General features: G+C 34.3%; 2 protein-coding genes across 2 annotated transcripts; one reads left to right on the forward strand and one right to left on the reverse strand.

Moving 5' to 3' along the window:
- Nucleotides 1-5737: 5737 nt before the first annotated feature.
- LOC112289276 (uncharacterized) lies at nucleotides 5738-8644 on the forward strand. Its single transcript, XM_024534370.3, has 3 exons — nucleotides 5738-6904; nucleotides 7061-7244; nucleotides 7361-8644. Exons 1-3 carry the CDS (start codon nucleotides 6645-6647, stop codon nucleotides 8414-8416), a joined length of 1500 nt encoding a protein of 499 aa, XP_024390138.1. The 5' UTR covers nucleotides 5738-6644; the 3' UTR covers nucleotides 8417-8644.
- Nucleotides 8645-18108: 9464 nt separating this feature from the next.
- LOC112289358 (auxin-induced protein PCNT115) lies at nucleotides 18109-20638 on the reverse strand. The gene is made up of 6 exons (XM_024534516.3): nucleotides 20329-20638; nucleotides 19974-20142; nucleotides 19539-19791; nucleotides 19089-19347; nucleotides 18786-18949; nucleotides 18109-18527 (listed from the first exon to the last, which is right to left on the reverse strand). Exons 1-6 carry the CDS (start codon nucleotides 20414-20416, stop codon nucleotides 18315-18317), a joined length of 1146 nt encoding a protein of 381 aa, XP_024390284.1. The 5' UTR covers nucleotides 20417-20638; the 3' UTR covers nucleotides 18109-18314.
- Between the last annotated feature and the right edge of the window lie 812 nt (nucleotides 20639-21450).

Here is a 21450-nt window from a genome sequence, read left to right on the forward strand (position 1 = left end):
TTCAAGAGAATTATTCTTTGCTAATCAAAAGATCCATCTTTTTCTTTTAGTACAAGATAAGAACATCTAAAAAATACGTCTGACAAATCTTGTTGTTTTTTGAGTCAATAAATAATCTTAAAATCAAATCTTGATAAAGACATGCTCTAATGGGCTTGACAACAATTTAAAACATATGCTGACATGAAGTACTTAAGATTCTTGTGATTCGTATATACGGTGATTGGATTAGAAGTGCCTTCTAGATGATGATGCCATTCTTAAAATGAATCCAAAATTGCAAGAAGCTCTTTGTCGTAGATTTCATAGTTAATCTTGGCTATTGAAAAGTTTTTGGAATAAAAAACTACTAGATGAAGTTTATCATCTATTCTTCTTTCTGATAATATAGCATGTAAAGCAAATTTTGATGCATCTATTTTCATAAAAAATGCCTTTGAAAAGTTGATGCAATATAAGATTGGTACATAAATAAAGGCTCACTTTGAAGTTTCAAAAGGTGTTTCAGCTTCTTTACTCCATTCAAGTTTATTTTTACAAGTCAAACATATAAGTCGAGCTGTAATTTGAGAGAAGACTTTGATGAAGATCCAATAATAGTTAGCAAAGCTCAAAAAGTATTGGACATCTCCTACCATTTTTAAAATCTTTTAATCTATAATTTTTAAAATTTTCTTAGCATCCTTCATAAGTCCATCATTTGAAATGATGTATCTTAAGAAGTCGACTTGAGTAGTATAGAATATACACTATTCTATCTTGACATAGAGTCCAACATCTCTTAATTTTTGTAACACATGATGAATATGAAGTTTATGTTCATTTATGTTTTTAGAATAGATCAAGTTGTCGACCAGATAATAGACAATAAAATCATCTGAAAACTCTCAAAAAATATCATTCATTAGATTAAAAAGTTATCGGTGTATTTTTAAGTCCAAAAAGTATGACGTTATATTCAAAATATCGATACCTAGTTCGAAATGCAATCTTCCATTCATCTCTTTTTTTAATAGGTACTAGATTGTATGCTCTCCATAGATCTATTTTTGTATAGATCTTGGCTTATTTTAATTGATCAAGAAGTCCGAATATTAAAGATAGAGGTTACTTATTCTTGATAGTGATCTTGTTGAATCCTTGATTCATCTTTTTTCTTTACAAATAAGATTGGAGCTCTTGTTGGTAATTTAGAATAGTGTATGAAATTCTTGGTGAGATTCTCTTCAATATATTCTTTGAATTCAGCTAATTTATTTTGTGTTAAACTATAGAATGGTCCAAATGGCGGTTGTGATCCTTCTTGAAAGTCAATTGAGCAATCATAGAGATGATGTTCTAGAAGAGTATCCGCATTCTTCTTCTGAAATACATCTTGAAATTCTTGATATTGGTTGGAAATGCAACTTGAAGTCTTTGCATCATTAGAAATAAGTGTGGCATAAATGACACAAGGTGACCCTTCTTTTGCAGCATGCAAGAAAGCTCTTGCACCTACAAATATAGGTTTAATTGCTCTAGACTTATGACTTTCTATTGGATTAATTTTATTCTTAATTATGCTTTTAAAGAAGTCAAGGATATGAGAAATCAAATCTATACAAGGATTATATTTTTTTAACTATGATAAATCTAAAATGATTGAATTAGAAGGAGATCTAATTATATTAAAGATTATGCAACTACTATGATCATTTATTGCTACATCTATAGGAAGTGTTTCACGAGTAATATCTCCAAAAGACAATAGATGACCATCTATGACTTCTACATGAATAGGTTTGATTTTTTGTACTAATGGTATTTTATGACTTTTAACAAATTCTACATCTAAGAAACAAGTTGAGGCTCTTGAATCTATCAAGGCAGAGGCTTTATATTTATTAGGTTGTAAATATAAATCTATTTTAAAACAAAGAGAGGATTCTGAGGAGAAGATAGGACCTTCATTAAAAATTGTACAAGATTCCAGCCACATGGTCCATATTATAGTTCGACAAATTCGTTTTCCAAGACATTTTCTTCTTTGACAGATGTGCTCCTCATTTTGTGATTTTGTTGCTTCTTTGGATAATGTTGAGCAACGTGTTTAGATTTTCTATAATATAAGTACAATCCTTCTTGACAATGACAAGTCTTTTCTTACTCAATAAGAGGTTTAAAACATACTACATCAATTTATATATCTTCTACTTCTGAATGTATGTGTTGAAGAGATACTGGTATTGCCATCCAATTATAGTAATATTGAGGGCCATTTATACAACTCTCAAATCGAAATTCAAAAAGTTAATTGTCGCATTTCACAACATGGTCAATTGTTTGACTCAAAATTTGAGGATCAAGTAAGTTGAGGATCAATTTCTTTATTTCATATTATAATCCATAGAATAATTGGCTAATAAATGTAACATCATCCTACTTGATATCAATTACAAATTATCAAAATTATAAAGTATATAATGTTATAGATTGATTGCCTTGTCACAAAATATGGATCTTATTAGTAGTAATATGAATTGAAGTTTTTCATACATGGATCAAAATTCTACCAAAAATGTCTCCAAATTATCCAATATTGGATCTTGTCATTCAAGAAAAGATGAAAACCACAATAGTGTTGATCTTAAAAGAAGTGTATCAATGAATCTAACTTCTGATCCTAGAGTTGGATAGCTTTGGAGTTCAAGTTCAATCACAAATTGTACTTAATTGATAAATCTTCAAAATTTAGATCTTGTTCCATCAAATTTCTCGGGCAGGGCAATTTTTGGTTCTCTAACACTTGAAAGATGATCCACCATAGGTAGAAGGATATGATTTGATGTAGATGTTGAAGCAACTCTAATTATCTCTATATCTTCACTTTTTGCCATTCTTGTTGATCTATGTGGTGGTAAGCTAAGTTGATGCATCGCAAGCATCAATTCTCTCAATTGCTCTTGCATTTGTGCCATTGCACTCTTCATTTCAACAAGCTCTGCTATATTAATACTCAAAAGAATATCTAATATCACTCAAGATAAGCAGAAGAAAAGACTTGAGGATAAAGAAAATACTAAGAATAATATCAGTTTAGAAGAGGATAATCTGTAACTTCTAATATGCTTATGTCTTATCATGATAAAGGAGTAATCTATTCTTAATCAAGATAAGACAAAGCTTTGATATTGTAAGTGTACTCTTGTCATTCTGTCAAAGACATGAACTAAAAGATGATACATAAACCAATGAAATCTATGTCAAAAAAAGAGTAATAAAATATAAATAAAGAATTATGTATATTAAAGAAAAATTAGAATGGCTTATTGCAAAAAGACAAGAAAACTTGAGACACTTGAAACTAGACTAGAAGCAAGAAAGGAATTGGCAAGAGTGAAGAGGATTCACTCTTGTCTCTATATATACTATTTAACTAGGGGCTATGTAGTGATGTTCTATAGGATCTTCAATGTGTGTTGACTTTGTAGGACACATGCCTTGACTTATAAGGCAAGTTTTTCTACGTGTTGGCTACATATTTAGCTTGGTCTTCAAGCTAACAATATGTGAGGCACATGGCCAACTTGTTGACCACATTTCTAACCTAAAAAGTCAATTAAAGATACATGTAAAGTCAAAAAAGCATCTATGAAGCTTCTAAGAAGCTAATATAGAAGATATTATAGAATTAACTTATTTCTACTTACTTCTACTTATTTATATAGGTAATTACTAGCTTACATGCGTATGTCCATGACAATTATCTAGTTCTATATTTTTTTTAAAAAAAATTAATTAATTGTTTTTTGTTTATTACAAGGTGCTTTGGTTTCTTTAATAAGAAGGTTTGAATATGAATACAATTTTGTAAAAATTATTAATATTTATAAAAATAGGATAAAAAATTATTTTCTTTTTTTTGTACATCATTATTTATTATTTTCTCATCATGTTTTCAGATTCTTAAGATTAATTTTCTTAAGTATATTAAGAATAATATAGTCAATTTTTAAAATAAATATAATGATTGAGATTATCAATGTGATTATCTTACATTATTTCAAACTATATTAATTGAATTCATCAAAACTTGCCCAAATTAATTACAACTTTAATATATTTAGGAGAATGATAAAGCGACCCAAATTTTTACTAAAGCAACCCACTCTATTTTAAGCACCATTGCACCTTTGGAGCCCCCATCCCTATTCCTAATTGTTCTCCATTCTCAACTATCACTAAAGATGGGAATGAGGGGTCTAAGAACTTTGAGAACGAGGGCAACAATTGGAAACAAGGAAATGGTTGGGAATGGAGCATGTGGATTGATTCAGTAAAAATTTGGATCACTTAATCATTTCTCTATATTTATATTTATATATATACACATGTGTAAATGCTTTGAAATTTTAGTAATTCTAATAGTATAGCTTCTTGTCAAATCATCTAACATTTAGGATGACAGAATGAATGCCTCCCTTGTCCATTTCATGTCGTATTCACGACATGAGCACCCGGCAGTCACAAGACGAAAAAGTTCTCCGCCACAAGACCAGACTGTGCCACGATGACACCACAGGTTGGATGACGTGGCTCAGTGCGTACGTCGAGTTGGCTGGTGCTCCTCATGGTGGAATTGGTCTTGGAACCCACGCCCATGGGTGCTCCATACCCTCCCCCCCCCCCCGCAACCGTCGTCTCAGTTCCTGGAAGGTGACAGGGGCGTATCTGGATGAAAGACCAATGGATGAAAATTTCTGAAATGCCACGTCAGCTGAGTTATTTGGTGCAGTGGACATTCTTGGAAAAAGGGTCCCTTCTCACCCATTCACTCTAATTTCAATTCCTTTCTGTTTGGATGAAGATGTAATATTCTTAAAAAATTTCAACAAAAATTGTAAAAAAAACTAAAAATCACATGTGTTTAGTCCATACGCAACCCTAGACAGTTTGAGCTAGATGACTTGAAGACCTGGTCATTTATGTAAACATGACGCAAAAAAGGTTTCAATTTCATTTGCAGGAAGTCGATGCATCAACAAACTGTTCCGTTTTTATTATTAAAAAAAAGAAAAAAAAATGTGTTGATACTTATTTGACACTGTTGTGAGTTTGAATCAGAAACAAGAGATGCAACAGAATGCCACCAGCATTACGTGTGGTGATTCTATAGATGGACTGACTTGGAGCTAAGCGATGATGCTTCATCGGAATGCTAGTTTCGCCGGTGTTGTCGTCCGTCGCGACATTCCAACACCAATCTCCGAGGTTCTCGAAGCGAAGTATTCTTGTCGACAGCGAAGACGTGCTTCGTAATGGATGACTAGAAACAAAGTGGGGCCATCGCAGGTTTTGTATCAATTCCCATATCGTGACTGATGTTGACCACAGTCTCGGGTTGCGAAGACAGCGCCTTGCAGCTGCTGCCCCCGAAATCAGCTTTTTGCTACACCGCAGGGCACATGTCGATTCCTGCAATCGTGGGTTTTTCTGTAGTCCCAATCCAGAAGGAAACGTGGTAGTTTACTTTAGCCTCCACACCTTCCGAACCCTGGAGATGAATTGGAACAGAACCTGAGCGATGAGTGCAGGAGTCGCTAGAGCTTGCAACGTAACGGGCACCGCCTGTGGAGAGGAGAATATTGGGGAGCACTAGTTATGGCGAGAAGTGAAGGGGATTACGAGAATAATACTGCTGTATACTGTAGACTATATGTACGCTACCTTTTGGAAGGGTAAGGTTCTTAGGGTGGGGGGTGGGGCATGTCTTGGAATTCGGGACCCTTGGGTAGCCCACTAGGAGCTGCAATCACTATGTGTCCGGAATCATTAAGGGCGTTTGCAGGGCGCAAGTCAAATGAGACCAGATTTGTGCAGAGAGGGCGGGTGAGAGTGTGTGCGTATACATGTGGGGGGGGAGGAAGGAGATCTCTTGAGGCTTGACACGAGTTGGGTTTGTGTGCCTATATAATGGAGTCTGGTCCATGGTGTTCAGCAGTAGTTTCTACCTATCTGGGTTGATACAATCGACACCCGGACAAAGCTGAGATTGAATGAAGTGTGTGAGAACGAGGTGAACCCAGAGCTGAGACGTTGCTGCTGCTTTTGCTGCTTGCTTTTGCGGCGGAGCAGTTGTCTCGCAATATATGCTGGGAGTGATTAGGAACTTGCTGGGATTGTGGCTGCGGAGAGAAGACTGGAAATTTAAAAGTTGGAGTGTTGTGCTTTGAAGCCAGTCCGCGTGTTGAATGCCTTGCAGTCAGCAACAATCGGTCGCCTCGTGCTATTTGAGCAGGTTTTTCTTCGCTCCTGGTCCTCGCAGGAGACCGCCGACAGTGAAGCAGACATACTCGACTGCCTGGAGGCTTTAAATCTGTCGGAACTCTGCTAGAGTTTCATACAAGGAGTTCTCTTTGCGTGATTGCTCCTCTTTAGACCTCATAATCTGATAGTCACATATATTGAAGAACTTGGATCCACTGATAATCCTCCTTATTACGTCCAGCGCTTCGATATTGGCCTGTGGTCCCTAGATTATCCCCAATAGCAGGTAACCCCAGGTAATCATCCTAGGGTTCCAAAGTTGGACAAACAGCTCCAGAGCTACTTTGATAGTCACGACACTTCAACTCTTTTTGTTGCTTCTTCTTACACTTGCTTTAATGACGAGACTCTCCAAGTCCAATGAGGACGTTCGGAAAGGAGCGTGGGCAGCGGAGGAGGATGAGAAACTCCGAAAGTATGTGGAAACCCACGGCACAGGCCATTGGCGCAGTGTCGGCAAGAAGGCAGGCCTTCAGAGATGTGGGAAGAGCTGCCGTTTGCGCTGGACTAACTATTTGCGACCTGATATTCGGCATGGAAGTTTTGACCCAGAGGAGGAGGATCTCATCGTCAAGTTGCATGCAGCTCACGGAAGCAGGTACCAATTGCGCTGTAGTTTTGATGCTAACCTTCGGAATAAACGTCAGTGATGAATGTTCAGCGTGCACAAGAAGAGTTGTTCGAGGGTCTGCGGTACATTGTTTTGTAGAAATGGACAGGGTTCTTACCAGGAAGTGATTCTTTCTGAGTGCAGATGGTCTCTTATTGCCGCACAGATGCCAGGAAGAACAGACAACGATATAAAAAATCACTGGAACACCAGGCTAAAGAAAAAGCTCTGTGACATGGGCATTGACCCCGTCACACACAAACCCATCGCCGACTTACTTAGAGATCTTGCTGGAACCATGGCTCAGTCTACCGGAGGAAACAATCAGGTTCTTCCTCTCGCTAATATGTCTGTTGATTCGCTAGTAGAGCAGTAGTGTTGATTTTGTCTGATTCTACTTTAATGACGAAGAAGGCTTGACTGTTCATTTGCTTGTACGTGCAGGCATCTGAGGAAGCGGCACGAAGATGTTTTCGCGACAGTCTTGTCAGCAAAGCCGTGCGAGAGTGTGGGAAAAACAACAACCCTGCATTCTCATCGTCTCAGTTGACGAGCCATTCTATGAATATCCACCACACGGACGAGGTCAAGTCCATTGTAGGGGACCCTCACGGCGCCAACGATTACTTGGGTCAGAAAAGCTCTAACAATTCAGGTCTGTCCCATAGCATGGACGACAGCAGTAGCACAGAGGAGACACTCTCCCGGCGCTCAACCAGTCCACCAATTTCGAGTGATTTAGACTACCAGAGAAGTGCATCAGGCGCGGATGTTGAAGACCCCTGCCGTCGGTTTGCCGTTGTTTCTTCTGCTCAGATGCAGATCGAAGCCAACTTACATTCTAGATTCACTGAAGCCAGCACCACGCTTCCGACTTCATTCCTAGATCCTGCAGGTTGCAACTCATTGACGACATCGCCACTATCAAGTTCGGGATCCGAGTTTCTTTGCCAACGGAAAAGTGACCAAACTCTCGCAGGACCCCATCAACTGAGAACCAGTTACACTCGCTGGTTACCACCTCGAAACGCGCTTGCGCAAGAAGATTTTCCAAATGCAGCAGTACAGTTACCTCTCAGCCGGTTCGGCTCGGAGGCCCAAAACCAGTTCACGGCTCAAAGCCACGCAGAATCTTCCTTCATGCAGGGATCAGATGTTACCAGGCCCCAGCCGACAGCCGCCGCAAGTAAATTGGACATCAGGATCAACCTTGGGTTCAATCATCAACCGGAATCGTTGCAAGAGAATTTGAATTTCGGCTATAGAAGCTTCGGTGGTCCATTGATGTCGCCGGCTGCAACGGGGAATTCCTTGCTGGACGTCTCGGCGCAGCATGCGTTGTCTGGGTATGCTGGACAATTCCCTGGTTCCATCATAAATCCAAGCAACGTGAATGTGGCAAGTTACAACAGCCCATTAGCTGGAGCTACAGCTGGGGTGCGTCTTCACGAATACGAAGTGCCAAGCCCAAGGATGGTGTTGTGGGACTTCCAGGAGTAGACAGTATTTTTTAGGAAACCAGTTTGGCTTCCATTCGGCAAAATATACAACTTCCTGAATTCTTGTTTCCTGCACAAAGTGTTTGCATTGTCTCATGGGCTGGTTTGCAGGCTTCAGAAGGTTTCCTAGTTGGTAGAGTAGAAGGCAGCTAAAAACTCCATCATTTTGTTGATTCATGTATATTCCTTCCTATTCCCTGATCTGTGAATAAACCAACTCCTTTTCAAATTTGTAATTATGTGGAAGGTCTCGTCATGTGCCGTTCCTTGGTTGATGTTATTCGCGATTTAAATTTCATTGTTTTAATCATCAAGCTCTAGACTGATGAGCTCATTTCAGGCCACTGCTTCTGTTTTTCTCACCATTTATAAGCTGGTCATAAATACTTTGTATGGCAAAGAATATACCACGTGATATATCTTTTGCGAGAAGGAATTTGCGGCAAATTGATAACACCTTCAACTCCACTTTATCTATTCGATAGGCGGTGCGGCCCTTCGACACTTGTGGCAACAGTTGTTGAGACATCTCAACTGTACGACACGAATAGCTCTAACGCTGTAGAGGACGGAGATCATCCCAATTGAAATTTAGAACCCTCAATGATTCTCCAAACATGGAAAAGTCACGCTTAGTCTCCGAAATACTGCCATTATAAAAGATAGTGCCTGGGTCCTGTCTAACGGGGCTCTATCACTGTGATTGGTATACCATAATTCAGAATCTGCTAATGTATACGAAATGAACTGCGCATGTGCTTTTTGTGGGAGGTCATGCGCCTGCATTTAACGTCACTTTCTGTCAAAAGTGGCTGTGATGTAATTTTAATTGGAGAATACATGGACCTTATAACTTTTTAACTTATATGGAAGACATTTTCTTAGTAAAGTTTTAGTGACCAATCTTCCCGGTTCAAGTGAGAAACACATATACTAGAGGGAATAAGAAGAAACACTACAACTGTATTCTGGATGGTACGCCAGGTGGGTGTCAGAACCAAGACCTGACACTCTTCTGCCCTATAACCGAACCACGGTCGTTCCATACAAACCCACACTTTCCTACTAATAAACCCTCGGACTGAGAATCCGTTAGTTTCTGATTCAGTCAGGCGAAAAGCCCCACTCTAGCCTCATAAACTCCAACTGTCTCTCGAAACTTGCAATTTATCTCCATAATGGCGGACCAATTAATGAATTTTCTCACCACCACCTTCTATTAATCCTCCACTTAGCATTCATGGTGATGCGATCACCAATCAATCCCACATAAATGGGCTTTAGTGAAGCAGGCTGGGATTTGCGGCATAAGACGAGTACCTGTTACGAGGATCTGATCATCGGAAGCATGGCAGGATGGTATAGTACCGCTCGTCCTTTGTTGTGGCATTTAAATGGGTGGTAAATTCCTGCAGGCGGTCAGACGATTGGGGTCCGTACTCCTTTCCATTTTAGAGCTGGTGGTGGGATCTGACAACCGCCTGCAGGATGCCAGGGCAAAGTCAATCTTCGTTTGATGAGATGGCTGTATCCGGAATGGAGATGGGATGGACTGGGATTCCGATTGAGACGAGGAAGATGATGGCGGGCGGTGTTACAATTTCGTTTATTGTGTGGACACCGCCACCTCGGACAACCGAGAGTTATTGATCAACTTCTTGCATGTGGCTGGCCACGGCGGGAGTTGGCGCAAGGTGCCAGATGGGTAATGATTCAGTGTCACGCTGTCGTAGAGGATGATGCAGATATTCGATGCAATTTTTTTCTGTGTCAGCACGGCCTGCAACTTAAACTTCATGGCGCAGACCAACGATGGCATGGCGGAGAATTGAGTTAGTCGTGTGAGATTACCTGAACCGGAACTATGACACACTCTCCAACGATCATAACGTTCGTCTTGAGACTTTTCACGGGCTCAGAACAGTCTTGTGACTCTACCAAACAGCTTTAGTCGTAAAGATATGTGAAGATGAGTCTTGGTAGTTGCTGGGGCTCTCACCTCGAACATTATATCTCAGAATTCTAAACCAACTAATGCTCGTCACTAAACAAGCAAACTGCGGATTCTATCTTTACTGTCCTTTTGGAAAGTACTCTCCCACTGCAATACAACCTTGTCAAGAGGAATTTATGCCGTATAAATCCTGGTTCACGTGGGCATTATCTGAAATGCAGAGCTCACATTTCACATTGGGTGTTACAATCTGAACAGTGTAGGAGACTAAGCATCTGCTCTTTAAATGCTGTGCAAACAGACTTGAAGAAGAAGTCCACACATGCACCTGCAGTATTTATGAGGTTTTGAAGTAGGAAGCGACCGATTCAATGCATGGCATCACGCTTAGGCTCTCCGGGCAGTCCATAAATACGCAGGTATTCATTGCCGAAGATATTCAGAAGGCGCTATTCTTGTGATCCTCATTACAGCAGTAGCAAGTTCAGCTCCTGTTTGCTTGTCTGCTCTCCTGAGTGCCTGATCGATCGACACGCTAAGGGACCGTGTTAGAAAATGAAGACCTTTTCCGGATAGCGTCACTTGTCGATACCTTTACTGTTAACTTTTAGACTCCAGGAGTCGGCTTGGATTGTGGACGATCCATCACTCATATTGACTGAAAGTTCACGTATTACTTCTGGGGAGTCAGCAGCTAGTATCCACAGATTGCCATCAATATTTTAGTCAGCGTAGCCATGTTTTCCATAAGTTTAGATCAACTAACATGAGTACAAATGCAAATACTTATTGGACGATACTGGATAGCATTTGTGATGAAATTTAAGGGTGGTACCAACCCCAGTCCAGCACGTTCTGACCTGTGAGCCATATGTCTAATCATCTCATGGAAGTTTGACTAGTTATCTTATTAAGAGTCCACGCGCTCTGCTGAACAAGAAACACAACATCCTTTGATTTGTCCGCTTATACTTCGTGTTATATTTCAGCATGAGTGTGCGTCTAATACTGAGACTGAAAGGTGAAGCAAGCCTGAACCGCGAGTTGACCGTGCTCAAAACATGAGGCTGGCTTCGAAAATAATAGACGCAGTAAAACTATGAGAAATGAAAATTCTTTCAGATGTCCTCCGAGAATGATTAACTCAGGTTACAGAATAAAAGCCAAGTTCTAGCAAATGCACTGCTGCCATGGTGGTGAATCTGCACACCATTGCGGCTTCTCGATAAGCGCATTTTAATGGACCTGCTTCTCAGAGTCATGGTGGACAGGGCTTCAGGAAACACCACATGCTTTGAAAATTCATGGCCTTCTGTTTCATGTTCCAGGCTTTTCTATGTGCCAAATTTGGGCTTCAGAATCTGCTCCCTCATTCCACAACATCATGAAGATGAAGCATCAACAAACACAACTTAATCACATGTATTGTGTTTTCCATTGGTCACTTAGACCTGGTATGTAAGAATGCGTGAGATATGCAGGCTGCGTGAAGAACAGAAACTCTATAAATGGTTATACATTTCAAAGCTAGAAGATACTGACCCAGATACTTAAAAAGTTAAAAAGAAAAGAAATAAATTAAACATTAAAATGTACAATAGAGAAATCCATGGGATGGTTTCAATTCAACCAAAAATTTATGGACGAGGTTGACAAATTTTTTTATTTTGTTTTGTTTCTTTTGACGTGCAGAATGGTAAATGCTGTAGTTAAACAATTGCATGGACATGTGTAGAAAAGTGGATTACTTAACATTCACAAGGATGATCCGTACATTGGCTCTTAACTACTTTGACAGATGGTTTTTGTTTCAGAAGAAACTAGTGGTTGTTGTATGGAAAAGGTGTTGTGAGTGCACACATGAAGTACATCAAGTATTACATGGCAAAAGTTGTATTTATTCAATAATAATTGTATCTTTTTAAGTTGGGTATATATTATTTGTATATAATTTTAAGTTTGAGAAGTTTTGGTAAAAGCATAAGTCGATTTTTTTAATAGTTATTTTAAAATTCTGATTTATTTTTTCAAAACATACTTTTTAACCATAGAATTAAAAGATATTTGAAAGTTTTGTAATTTAGATTGGTTCGTAAAAAGAAGAATAATGCTATAAGAATACTACTTGCAATAAACTTTCATTAGAATTGATAATTGTAAAAGAATTTATAGATAAGAAACAAATGTTACAAATGAACTATGTGTGTGCATATATATATTTATTTATATATGCACATAAACACATTCATATATATACATTGTATCTTAAATTTTATTTAATAATTCTTATATTAAATATTTAAGTAAAAGTGGTATCAATAGAAGAAAGTTTAATATTCTTTACTTATGCAATTTTTATGATAAATGAAAGATCTTTAAAAAATAAAAAAAATTCAATAAATAAAAAAATTGAGGTTCTTTAAATGTACTAAGATTAATTTATCAATTTCAAGTATCAAGAGCATATATATATAGAGAGAGAGAGAGAGAGAAGAAAAAAAAAAAAAAAAAAAAAAAAAAAAAAAAGAGAGAGAGAGAGAGAGAGAAATAATAAAGCAACCCAAATTTTTATTAAAGCAATCCACTCCATCTTAACCATCATTGCACCCTTGTAGCTTCCATCTATATTTTTGGTTGTTTCCCCTTCTCAACCATTATTAAGGATGGAGGTAGTGTCATGATATAACATGATTAATGAATGAAAGAGATAAGAAAAAATTATATTATAAAAGATTTTATTTTAAAATATTATAACAAATCATCTTAGAAATATAGATAATAGTCATAAAGATAGTAAAACTAAAGAGTACTAATGCTGTTCTTTTACAAAGTAGGCTTCTACTTACTTTGTAGGACCATTAATAAAGAAAAATAAAGTAGATTGTAAAATTAAATAGTATAGGCATATGTAGAAAGGAATCAAGAATAGATTCTAGTAAAATTTACCTCAAGAAGCCAAGAATTAATATTCAAAGAGGACCAATTGTCAACCTGGATTGAAATCAGACCTAGAGACACCAAACCACATATCTACAATGACTTTAGGATTCTATAGGAGATCAAATAGTGGAATTTAAGAAAAAACTTGAGGAGATATTTTTGGGCATTATTTTTATATCAATTGAGTCAATATTGAGTTTTTGAGGGATTTTTAAAATTAGAAATATTCTTGGTCAGTTTAAATTTTGAGAAATAAAAGCATGTTTACAAATTTGAGGGTTTCTTGAGTTTTTTAGTATATGTATAGATAAATTTTGAGTATTATATTGGTGTAATAGTCATTATTTTTGTATGCAAATTTTGAAGTCAATCAAACAATTGGATCAAAGTATGTAAAGGTTTTTGTGGGCTAAGATCTTAGAAATTGGAGTTTGAAGGTTAGTGAGTAATTCTAAGATTTTCAAAAATTTATGAATTACATTGAAGTAAACTTTTTTTTATATGGATACTAGATTCAATTTCCAAAATTTCAGATAAAATTTGGAATAAATTCAATAGGTTAAAAAGGAGATATTGATACTAGAAGTTCAACATTTAGATTGGAATAAGAAGTTGCCTAATATCTAATTGAATTATCTTGCATTTCTCTCAATTGGTAAGTACAATTGATTTCATCTTTCTTGTACTTGTTTCTAACTAAGATATTAAGAAGTATACAAATTTTGAGTTGATATCAATGATTTGATTATTAATCCTAATTGAAATCCTAATTATTCTTATTTCAATTAGATTATTTTTATTTCTTTAAAGGTTTATTTTTATATTTCTTTAAGATTTTTTATAATTTTTTAAAAAAATTAGTTTGGGACTTCTTTGTATTTCTTTTAAATTTATTTTAAATTGATCAAATTTCAATTATGATTATTAAGATCTACTTAAGATTATTTAAGATTCTATTAGACTTGATAGGATTATTTTTGTATTTCTACTTATCTTCTTAAGGTGGACATCTAGTGCATCTTCAAGCAAGAACACATGTAATATGATAGTAATTGACTGCAAACATTGAAAACAAAGGTGGTGGTTGGAAATAGTGAAATGATTGGAAATAAGAACAAGGTTGAAAAGATATAATGATGGTTTAAATATGTGAGTTGTTTTAGCAATAATTTGGATTTCTTTATCATTTCTTTATATATATAGTGAAACAAGTATTATAAAGAAATTTATCCAATTTTATACATAGTATATTATAATAAAATTAAATAATTTATTATTAACTTTGTAATTAATAAAATCAAAGATAAGAATAAGTTCAAATTTTATCTTGATAATTTTTTAATGTTTTAATTATTAAAAATAAAATATTAAAATTATATTTTTAGAAATTATCTTCTAATAAAAATTAAAACATTTAATTAATGTTATTTTTAAATTTAGTTTTTAATAAATTTTAAATATTATTTTAGCTTTTTATTTTTTTTTATATTTATTTTTAAAAAAATATTGAAATAATATTTCTTATATATTTTGAGATTATTTTTAAATAAATAATTATGATTTAAAATACTAGGATTGAATTTTAAGCAAGAAATTTTTAAGTTCCTACAAAACAATCTCTTATCAAAAACTTTATTATATTTTTTACATGCTGTCTTATACAGTTTTTTTTAAAGAATAATAAGATTAAATTTTGAAAAAGGAATTTTTTTTATAATGGAAAAACATTAATACTATATGCGCACAAATAACGTAATAAAACCACATATTATAATATAATTAATTAAAATTATAGAACTTTTCTTACTATAATTACTTATAAAAACCTATTTATTGATTAATTTATTTATTTCATTATTTATATTTGATTTAGAAAATTATTTTAATAATTCGTTGCTAATGAACATCCTTAAATTTAGATATCAATTTAAAAAATTAAATTTTTAAAAAATAAAAAATAAAAAATTATTAACTAATTTAACAATTAAAAAATACTAATCATTTAAGAGTCCAAAATATGAGTAATATATATATATATTTCAAACCTTACAAAATTAAAATGATTGATTTAAATGCAAAAGAAGAGTCCATAAAAAACTTTTTTGCAAAGTAATTAAATTCTAAATTTCTCATACAAGATTTAATAAATTATACTAGGCTGAAGATCTAATGATTTTTTATATCAAAATAATAAAGATTAAATACTAAAACCATGATTTTAGTAAAAATATCAAATTAAGATTATATGAATAATAAACTAAAAAATACATTATAAAATTATATCAAGTAAAATTATTCATTTTTCAAAGCTTAAATCTTATATCAAATATATTTTTTACCTTATCATATACTATTGAAAAATCTTTGAAGTAAATAATAAAAAAATAAAAGAACTAAATTAGAATGCCAAAAGCCAAAAATAACACAGAAGAATACAAAATCATTATTATAGCTTTAAAAAAATAATTAAAAACTAGGATATTATATTATAAAAGAGTTTAATTAAAAATATGGTAGCAAATTACTTTAGGAACATAGATGAAAATTATATAGGTAGTGAAAATAATTTAATTACTAATATTATTTTTATTTATTAATAGAACCATAAACAAGATAAAATAAAATAGGTTAAAAAAATAATATTATAGGCATCTTTTTATAAAAGTAAAAAATAGCTGTCAACAAAAAATTATCATTAAAAACCTTAGATTGATAACTAGAGAGGACCAATTGTAAACCAAGGTCAAAACCAAACCTTGAAGCACAAAATTGCATGCTTAAAACAAAAAGGGAGTTTTTTATTTTTATTTTTATAAGAAAGTAATGTTAGAGAGAAGATTTAATAAGGTTTCTTAGAATATTGGTTTTTGAGGGCTTTGAGTAGATAATTACTTTGTAAAAGCTTTCCAAAGTCAAGGTTTTTTTTGGATAAATGTAGTTTTTGTAGAATAAAAAAGAAGCTATATTTTAGTGAATTGTGTAAGTTTTGTAGCAAAGTAACATGTGAGAATTTGTGGATTTGTGAACATAGCTGCATTACATGTATTTTATAAAATTGAGCTAAATTGGATTGTTTGATTAAAAATAATTAAAATTTAAGTGAATTAAAGTGTTAGAAATTGGATATTAAACGTTGAAAAAGGATGATAGAAAATTCATGAGCAAATTAGGAGTATTTTCTTTCAATCTATAAGATCAAATCCATCTACAAATAAATATCCAATGCATTCCATGTTTATTTTTATATAATACAACAAGGTATTATATATATATATAGTTAAAAATATATTATACAAATATTTATATATACACTTACATACACATATGTGATTTTTTAATTATAAAATGTATACTTAATTTTTTTCTACTTAAATATGTATTATATATATATATATATATATATATATATATATGCTATTAAATATATAAATATACTTTAATAATTTTATATAATCTTATTTTTATGTTTTTATTTTTTTCTTTATTTTAGACTATTAAATTTATTACATAAAATATAAATAGAATAAAAAAATAGATTATATATAGAATAAAAATAAAAAAATCATAAAAGAATCTTCAAGCTAGATTAAAGACAATTTTAGATATAAGATTAGGAATATGGTAATATTTGAATTACTTTAAAATTTGTATTGACAAAACTAAGGTATTTATTGTCTTACATCTTCATTTATATTGTGTCAACTAGATTATATAGAATCTTCTTAGAAAATTTATAAGAGCTACAAACTATCTTAGAAGTTTTAATAATCTTTTATTAAAACTCCTTGTAGCTATAAATCTATATAGGTTCTTTGAAAAAAATAATCTCATGTGTAGTTAAAAAAGAAGATTTAAAAAAAATAAAGAAGAAAATTTATAAAATAAGTAGATAGTAAATGGCTATTTATAGGTTAAAAAAATAAAAAGTTTTAAATTAAAATAAAAATATAAGAAAGACATTGAAAAGATTGAAGCTAGCTTTAGTCTTGCCTCTAAGAATTATAGTTTGTAAAAAAACCAATAGAACTCTTTAAAGCATTACAAGCATTGTTAGCCAAGAGTATATGTTGGAAGATGTTTTTATAATTTTTTTTTTTTTATAAGTAAAAGACTTCTAAGAAAAGTTATTGTAACCATATAATATAATAAAAGATCTAGTTTATATCTAAGAATTTTTCTTAATGTTACTTGAAGAAGTTAATACCTAATCTATTATTATCTACTTATATTTACTTAAATATAAGTATTTATAACATCTAAGAAAACTTGGATGATTTTACAAGATTATAAAAACTTAAGAAACGTCATAAAATGTTGGAAAATTTGGACAACATTAAAAGAGTATACAATAAAATAATTTAAATATATGCATAACAAAATAATTATAATAATTATTTTTTAAATTATTGATATGTATATATATATATATATATATATATATTTAGTTTCTATTATTACTATTATTATTATTATTATTATTATTTTAATATTATTATCAAAGGAATATTAATGATTTTTATTATAAATAATTTTAGTAGCATAATAAGGGCCTTTAGTGTAATCACAATTAGAGATGATAAGTTTTAATAAAAAATAATAATAAAGAGATAAATAATAGATACAAAAAAGAATTCATATTAATTAATAATATATTTATATATATATATATATATATATATATATTTTTGCACATGAGTTGAGTTAAAAATTGATGAAACTATTTGAGATTTTACAAAGACTGGCTTGTTAAATCTAAAATTTTCAAAATCTTAGTGAGATGTAAGTTTTAAGATTGCATATGATAAATGATATTGTTGAACTTTAAATTATAAATTTTAGATGGAGATTATGTAAAAATTATCACATTTCAGATATATTAGTAAATCAATCTTTGATTCAAGAGCGCTGCTACTGTCATTCTTATCAAGCTATAAGCTTGACTATAGTAAAGAAAACCTGCTTGAAACATCCTTGAGTTTTAAAAACTTTGATTGATGCAAGTTTATCAAGCAACGGAACCGCTCATCGGAACAGCAGGGTAACTCAGGATGCCAGTATTTTCCTCCACATGAGCCATGGTTCGCATACCTGCTAGGGCAGTAAGAATACCAGGCGTTGTGCGGACAAACTGAAGTGCACATTGAGCATCAGTTGCATTCTTTCCAAGCTCTGAGAATGAGGTTCGAGTTTCTTCTGCCAGCCCTTTACAAAGAATTGCCTGTGAGCATGGAAGGCATAATGAGTAACCTACACAAAAACATTCTGACAAATCAAATGAAGGAGACAATACTTTTTGGTGGAACTTGAAGAATTTTTGAGAACAAATTGAAGTAAACAAAAAGGAACACTCACCTAGGGCTCCTTTTGTAAGGCCAAATTGCAAAGGCCCCATATAAAATATACCACCGTCCCTTTAAGCCAATCTTACCGATCATCATGCGACTGACAAAACATGATAGTAAAGTTTGAAGCTTACTTGCATAAGCGAAGCCGATGCCACAACTGAGACACCTAGCTGTTGGGCAGCACTCAAGAGTGACATGCGCTTCCCTTTCATGAGTTGTGAGTTGATTGTTGCTGCATCCTGCATACGTAGATTGTAGGGTAATTGAACCACCCGGAAGTGATGTTCATCACCACCTGCACCCATTATAATTCGTCTTCAAACGTCAGATTTCATGCTCAAGAACAATTTCACATCGACACAAAAGAAGAATATGAAATGCGTCTTCAGCATAATCAAGTATATTCTTTTCAACCATACTGCCTACTGACATACCAACTTCCCGAGCCGCAGCTACCAACTCCTCAAGAGAAAGATGACCACGGTTCTCTGGAGCCACTCGAAAGCCATTCCAAGTGGCAGTGCCATAAACGCTAAGCTTTCCTTCGGAGCAAGCCTCTTCTAGGGCTCCAAAAGCTTCCCGGATGCGTGTATAGAACGTCTCCCGAGATATTGCTGACAATTGTGTCTCCGGATTATGGATGTAGTAAACGTCAACAGTCTCCAATCCCAAATTTTCGCGACTCCTATCTAACTACAGACCGAGTGCCAAATTTAATTTAAAATTACTAGACTTCCACCAAAACTAAAGTAACAAATTGCAGAAAGATGCCTATAAAATGAAGATAGCCATTTGCCATGAGATTTGTGAGGTAAAACACAGTGAAGAAAGAGAGAAAACCAAAAATAAATAAATCCTGCTAGACATCTGATTTCAAGTTTCACCTGGTTTTTAAGGTATGCTGGGGTCATGCAGTGACATCCAGCTACGAAATCGGACCATGTGAACAGACCAGTCTTCACATAAGTTTCCTGAACCCATCTTCGAGGATCTGCAGGCTTTTCATTGCCGAAGGTAAGGTAGCCTCCCTTCGTGCAAACGATTACCTGCTCCCTCGTAATAGACCCCAACCTGATACCTTCAGAGATAGCACGCCGAACTGCTCGCTCACTCCGTGTACTACGGTAATTCACTGCACTGCTCAATTGGAGAAGGTATCAGTACCAGTCACATGCAGGTGGTCGCTGCAAAATTGACAATACTTTACAAAATTAAAACTGGCTTCCATCGATTCATTTAATCAATAACCACCATAACAAAGAGAGGACATGATGGACATTAGCAACTGCAAAAGCAAACTCGAAAATAAACATACGCACGTGTCTAGTACATTTACGCCGACGGCCAGTGCTTTCGTCATCGCTTCGACATATTCGTCGTCGGCAGCGTCGGTTTCAGGTCCCAAGTATGTTCCTACTCCCAGGGACGATACCGTGACATCCCCGGCGCCTTCAGTTCTTGTGGGAAGAATTCGAAAATGACCATTTCCTACATGACAGACGCATGCAAGTAATTTCAGAAAATTCAACAACTTCAACAATTGTTCAACAAAAACCAAAATTTCGCCATCGCCATTATCTCTTCCATCACAAAGGCTATAGGGAATTTCTGAGAGCAAACCACAAAAGCAACAACAACAACAAAAGGTGAGGCAGAATGGAATGGAAGATGTACCACAGCGGGAGGGGACTCTGTGCGCATACTGCGCAGTGCCAGCTGCGTCCGCTCTGCCTGGCACCAGCGCAGCGACGCTCCGCATCATCGACCCTCTCCCTCCCAATTCCCCCACACCTGCCAAGCAATCAACCAACAGACAGAGCAAGCGAGATTATGAGAGAGATTGAGCGAGAGTGAGAAAGACGGATTGCATGCGACAGCGATGGATGCACCCAATGCCTCAATTGGAGTGGCGCTGATCCTTTGATTGATTGATTGATGGATGGATCGGTAGATAGCTCGATCGCAAGCTTGCGCTGCAGCTTGTGCTCCTGCACGATACGCTGGCGATGGATGGGCCCTTCCTTTTGCCAGTTGGGTCTCCCTCCGGAGCCCATCCATGCAGCACCTAGCCCTAAAACTCCCACCTTTGGCTCATGGCTCGCTAAGATGATGACTTGGAATCCTCCCAATCTCTCTCTTTAGTGAACTCTTTCCATTTCTTTTTTTTCTCTCTGTTTTTGGTTTTTGTATTGATTTCATGTAGTATTTTTATTTTCTTCTTAATCTGATAATGATAAGAAGATGTTTTTAATTTATTTGGAGTTTGTTGTTATACAAGTCATATACATGCTTCCTCAAAGGCACTTCCTCACAGGCGATGTATGTGCACCAAATATTGCAAATAGTGAATTTTAGACATTACAAATGAATGACATATTGGCAAATAATTGAAATATTATATTAATAAATGATTGTTCATTTTTTGTAGTATAAGATGGACTTTATTGCATATACTATGATAATAGTGCAATGGGAAGAAGCAAAGAATTAGGTTTGATTTTTCAAATATGTTATTATGATATTAAGTTTGGTTTAAGGGAACATTATTTTATCTAAATAACAATAAAGTAGTTGCAAGCATTGTTTGTCAATTTTGCTTGATATTTCATTGTGAAAAAATAAGTGCCAATAAATTTGTATCTTGCAATATCAAGTATTTTTCAATATTTTGAGTTTGATGGTTATAGTTGTTCCTTCATGGTGCAATATCCAAAGCATTTTATTTTATATGGAATTTATTTTTAGATTATTTTTAATATTTTAAAAAATAAAAGAGTACTTTCTATAATTTTAGAT

Source organism: Physcomitrium patens, chromosome 12 (assembly GCF_059467195.1).
Source record: "Physcomitrium patens ecotype Gransden chromosome 12, ASM5946719v1, whole genome shotgun sequence".
Lineage (NCBI taxonomy): Eukaryota > Viridiplantae > Streptophyta > Bryopsida > Funariales > Funariaceae > Physcomitrium > Physcomitrium patens.